Source organism: Mastomys coucha, unplaced genomic scaffold (assembly GCF_008632895.1).
Source record: "Mastomys coucha isolate ucsf_1 unplaced genomic scaffold, UCSF_Mcou_1 pScaffold18, whole genome shotgun sequence".
NCBI lineage: Eukaryota > Metazoa > Chordata > Mammalia > Rodentia > Muridae > Mastomys > Mastomys coucha.
In genome coordinates this window covers 66,510,198-66,515,874 of record NW_022196900.1, presented here as the reverse complement: position 1 = coordinate 66,515,874, position 5,677 = coordinate 66,510,198, and the positions used below count along the sequence as shown (strand labels likewise).

Here is a 5,677-nt window from a genome sequence, read left to right as displayed (position 1 = left end):
AGGCACCTGCATGCACGCAGGCACACACACACACACACACAGGCAGGCACCTGCATGCACACAGGCACTCACTCACTCACACACACACACACACACAGGCAGGCACCTGCATGCACGCAGGCACTGATACACATGTGCACACGCAGGCCCATGGCTGCAGCTCCCCCTTCTGCACTGCCAGTGGAATGCTATGATTTCACCTTTCCTCTTCCTCATCCCTTACAGCAGCCCTGGCTGGCCACGCAGCCATCTCTCAGATAGCTAGGAAGAAGGACGGGACAATCCCCTCCCTGAGCTCCTGGAATGCGACCTCCCTCCCAAGGGCAGCTTTTTGAGGCCCTAGGCACTGACTCCACTGGCTCACATCCACTGTCTTCTTGCCCACTCTCCTTCTCCTCATGCTTCCTCCACACGCACTGCTCCCTATGCCGGGGATGCTATCCCTTCACTCTCTGCTAACCGATCCCGGCTTTTCCTTCTCACCTCATGTCCATTCCACCTCCCACAGTGCCTCCTACCCTAACTCCCACCACACTGATTGGAGGAGAGCCCTGGCTCCAGACTCCCGATTCCTCATTAGGCCTGAGTGTTTATTGGATCAAGCTCCTATAGTCCTCTAAACTGCTCCCTGAAGTAGGGGCGGCATTGGGCAGTTCAGCACTGAAGCTAGACTGCAGGGGAATTCTAAACACAGCCTGATGTGTGGTTGAGAGTACTGACCCAGGGTGGACAGCAAGGAGACTAAGAAATGCAGTGGCTGTGGGGGCTCCTAGCCCAGCTTGGGGGTCAGAGAGAATTCTTAGAGGAAGTAACATCAAAACCAGGAGTTCTCACCGGGTGGTGGTGGCGCACGCCTATAATCCCAGCACTTGGGAAGCAGAGGCAGGCAGATTTCTGAGTTCGAGGCCAGCCTGGTCTACAGAGTGAGTTCCAGGACAGCCAGGGCTATACAGAGAAACCCTGTCTCGGAAAAACAAAAACAAAACCAAAACCAAAAACAAACAAAAAAAACCAAGGAGTTCTCAATAGATCACATTGGGGCTAGAGAGATGGTTCAGTCAGTGGTCAGTGGTCAAGAGCATTTGTTGCTCTTCCAGAGGACCGAGGTTCAATTTCCAGCACCCAAATGGATGCTCACAACCATCTATAAGTACAGTTCTAGGGAGTTCTGCCATCATCTTCTGTCACCCCTGGGCACCAACCACACATGCAGTATAAACATATATATGCAGGGAAAACACTCATAAACTTAAACTTTATGTTTATTTTATTTACATAAAAATAAACTTTAAAGAATAAAAGAAAAAATTATGATAGCACATGTCAAGGATATATATGCAAATGGCCTGTCAGACTTATATCCATAGACACAGGTATCTCTGCTTGCACTCCAGCCACTCTGGGAGAACCCAGGCAGGGCAGGAGCTCCCATCAACCTGAGCCTCTGTGCCTCCTTCTTGTCCCCTGACCTGGTGTTCGGGGTGGATGTCCGAGGATGGTGACCACAATGAGCAAGATGGCAAGCACGGCCAGCAGAAGGAGCAGTAAAATGGAGAGGCAGGCGCCACGGCGTGAGCAGCAGAGGGGGCCACAGCCTGTGGAGGGGGAAGGCAATGAAGAGGTGAAGGGATTCCTCCAAGACCCTACCCCAGCCTGCAGGCAGCTCTCCCTAGTCAGGGAGTACTAGGGCTAGAGGAAGCATTTCTAAGCCTTCTATGATGCTCTCTGGCCCTACCTATTCTCCATCATCACCAAATGCCATCAGGGGCTAGCCTCTGCTCCTGTCCTTCCTAGCCTATCCTCATGACCAAGGGCATGTGGACATCTGTATACCTAGAGGAGCTTTGGGGCATGCTTTTGAGGAGAGGGGTGGGATGGGGAGGATTATCTTGATTGTATTCATTGCAGTGGGAAGATTCATTCACTGTGGGCAATACCATTCCCTAAATGGGATGCTGGGCGGCCTAAGTGGGGAAAGAGCGGAGGAGCAAGCACTGACTGCATTCATTCCTCTCTTTCTCATTGCGGGTGTGACATGACCAGCTCTTCCAGCTCCTTGAATTCCCTGCCATGATGGACTATACCCTGAATTTTATTCCTGTGGATGACAAACTGAGGTTCAAAGAAGCAAACGTCCTGGTTATCCCTGTTCTGGGCTGAGGTATTGAAAGACCCCTGGGGGAGACCCCCACTCAAATCTCAGAAGGGCGTACACCCAAGGAATCATGAGAGACGACATCTTGATGTAATTACAAGAGGTATATTTTAATTTCAGGACGCCCTGGTTCGGCACCACACCTATCTCACGCAGGAGATAGTGGAGCCGACCACGAGGCTTGAAAGTTAGGGGTTTTTATAGGGAAAAGGTCTGAGGGAACAAAGGGATCAGTGTGGTCATACATGATTGGCTAGTTCAAATATTAACTATTACGTGCAGAACAGAGTGGAAAATTCCTAAGGTTGGTGTTAATCTGAGTCAACAGAGCATCTGACCTTAAACCATATCTGAGAGGACCAGATGGTCCATTACTTAGTGTCTGCCAGGCACGTCTTTGCAGGCCTAGGCCTTGGACATGTCCTCGTTTGCCTAGACATGTTTTCCTCTATGTTTATAGTTTTATGTCTTCTTGACCCGCCAGCTCTTATGATATCTAACAACTTGTTTGCTCTTTCCCAGGCCTATGTGGGCCAACTTGTGATGGATTCTTAGGCCCATAACTTTTCTTCCTAATCAGCACAGGTTTAAAGCTTTAATTTTTTCCTTACAGTATGATACCCGTTTGATGCCACAACCCAGACCCTTTGCTCACTTCCAGCCTCTGTTCTCGTGCCCCCCCTCTCCCAGAATGTGGCCTGGAGTCCCACCTCCATGAATTCCTAGACGGGCCACACAGTGAGCCATTTGCTTCTCTGTGTCTCAGTCTCCTTGAGTGCTAAGCTGGTGCCACGAGAGTTACTGTGGTTTGCTGGGAGTGGTTTGTTGAATGATTATTCTAATACAGCAGGTGCTAAGTGTGAGCTAAGTATTGGCTGTGCGTCTACCAAGTTCCACACTCTCTCTAGACATTGTGGAGACAGCAGTAATGGGAGCAGTAGGCTAGAATTGTGCTTAGCTCTCCTAATTCTTATTGTTTCTTTTGTTTTTCAAGACAGAGTCTCTGCCAGGTGGTGGTGGCGCACGCCTTTAATCGCAGCACTTGGGAGGCAGAGGCAGGCTCATTTCTGAGTTCAAGGCCAGCCTGGTCTACAGTGAGTTCCAGGACAGCCAGGGCTACACAGAGAAACCCTGTCTCAAAAAACCAAAAAAAAAAAAAAAAAAAAAAAAAAAGACAGAGTCTCACTATATAGCTCTGGATATCCTAACTCACTATGTTCAGCCTGGCCTTGAATTCAGAGATCTGCCTACCTTCGCCTCTCAAGTGATAGGATTAAGGGTGTGTACCACTATGCCTGGTTTACTTCCCCTAACTCTTGTTCGCTGGCAAAATGAAGCAAAGCAGCTTTATTGGGGTGCCTCATGAGCGCCTTGCTCTGTAGAAGGCACGAGAGTAGCTTTCCTCCACCTCAGAGAGTTCTCAGCCTCACTTGAAGGGTCAGATATGGTCAAATAGGAGGAGGGTAGGGACTAAGCCCCCTGGGTCAGGCCACAGAAGGGCAGAGGCAGATTTGATTCATCCCTTGGGCTCTTAGGTTCTGAGATAGGCATCGATCTCACTGGTTCTGGGGGGTGGGGCAGGGTGTGTGTGTGTGTGTGTGTGTGTGTGTGTGTGTGTGTGCGCGCGCGCGCGTGCGCACTTGTACATGTGCAAGCTTGCAAACTAGAGATACAGAAGACAAATGGAGGATCCTGATTTGGGTCATCTAATTTGCTCCATTCAAGTTTCCAGTCACCTGTCAGCAAGACCTGTGCCTGCAGTGTCAAATGAAAGGTGGCTGGGGAGGTGTGGACAGGACTCTGAGGAGATCTGGGTTATATAGAGACCTCGGGAAAACCAGCTGATTTGTAAGGTGGGGCAGGGCAGAGGCCTCAAAGAGCAGGCCTTCCAGGGAGAGGGTACTGGAGGAGAGGCCTGGTGGGTGGCTGGTGAGGATGAAGGCATGTGGGTGTGGGTTGGTAAGGAGACAACAAGCCTACAGGAAGCACAGTATACATCAAAACCTAGGCTCCTAGAGCCCTGGCTGGTGGTTCTTTGTGGTCAGCAACACAGAGTAAACTTGGGTCACCAGGGAGATTGTGTTGATACTAGGCAGCAAAGCCAGCTGAGTGGTTGCTTCTCAAATATTTGTGCAGTACATGTTGTGTGCAAGGTGGAGTTGCAAGCAAGACTGGAGCCGCAGGCAGAGCTCTTGCCCTGGTGGAGATGCCTACTTTAAAGCCACAAATTTCAGAAACTTGCCACCCAGGGCAAATGAAGAAAAACCACACCTATGGCTAGCCATACTGAATAACAACTTGGAAATAGCCACCAGTACGGAGCATGACCCTGAAGCTTAGCAACCAGGGACCTCCTTTCCGGTGCCACATTACCATGACCTGAGTATCCAACCTTTCTTAGCTTCAGCTGCTTCTGGTACCCCACCCACCCAGGGTTGTTCTGAAACCGAGGTCTGTATACAGCTCCAGGGATCTGAGGCAGAAGGGTCTATAAAGGGTTATAGCCCTTCTTAGCATCTATCTGTTTCCTCCTTGATCAACTGTGGGCCAAGATGGACCCAGAGAGACACAAAAGTCCTGGCTGCACAGGAGTTGGGGAAATATAGTAAGTACAGGTGTGTGGTCCTAACCAATTCTATCTTATGATCAACAGAAGCATCCAGATTGGGCATGGGATGCAGAGGTTGATTCGGAGATCCTTGGTGTTACAGGTTCAGTGTGGTAGCCCAGCAGGCACATAGTAGGTACTCAGAAAATGCTGGTAGCTAGAGAGAAAGAACAGTTCTATCCAGCAAGTAGCTGTCAGTATGGCTGGCCAGGGAGCTGAGTGTAGACGTCACCACCCACACTTGGGTAGAAGAGCTGCAGTAGCCTTGGACTCTCCCAGCCTGACCCCCACCTCTGTCCTTACCTTCATCTCCAGGACGGGCTTTCCTTCCAGTGGCCGCGTTGCTCTCAGCATCTGCCTGCTCAAGAGACCAGAAGCAGCTGGGCAAACTTCTAGTCTCTCACAGCCCAGGTTCATCCTGCCTGCTTCATGTTTCCACACTTTTACCCATACAGTAGGGAGACTTCCACCCAGTATGCACTCCTTCTTTGTCCCCCAAATTGACTGAGGCAGGTCCTCCTGGTGACAGTGCCCTAACACCCCTAGGTGTTCTGTGCTGTCACTCAGCACTCCTGGCTCTCACTTAGAGCAAGTCCCCAGGGCAGGTAAATGTGACCGTAGGTCCTAGGGTCCCCCTCTCCCAAGCCCTTTCCATCTCTAGGATGGCCCCCTAGGTCAAGAGTCAGTTTAGGCCCAGGCAGCTTTTACCTGGGGGGAGATTTTGTTCATAGCTCCAACACTCATCTCCAGGAACTGGGGTGGAATAAAGAGAGCTCAGTGTAGAGTTCTCTGCCTTGTCACCAAGGGCAGCCTGGGGGAGGGAAGGACAGCAACAGGCTTTGCCAGGGCTGTGCCCTCCCCTGTGGCACTCTCCTCCCAGGCTGCCTCCCCCACAGAGGAAAGGACAGGGGTCC

The 5,677-nt window shown here is 50.8% G+C and overlaps 1 protein-coding gene across 1 annotated transcript in view; it reads right to left on the bottom strand.

Moving 5' to 3' along the window:
- Window positions 1-5,180, bottom strand: part of Ldlrad1 (low density lipoprotein receptor class A domain containing 1) — a 9,772-nt gene extending 4,592 nt beyond the window's left edge. The window contains 3 exon segments of the mRNA XM_031376832.1: window positions 1,470-1,595; window positions 5,067-5,144; window positions 5,147-5,180. Coding sequence (XP_031232692.1) covers window positions 1,470-1,595; window positions 5,067-5,144; window positions 5,147-5,180 — 238 coding nt within the window.
- Between the last annotated feature and the right edge of the window lie 497 nt (window positions 5,181-5,677).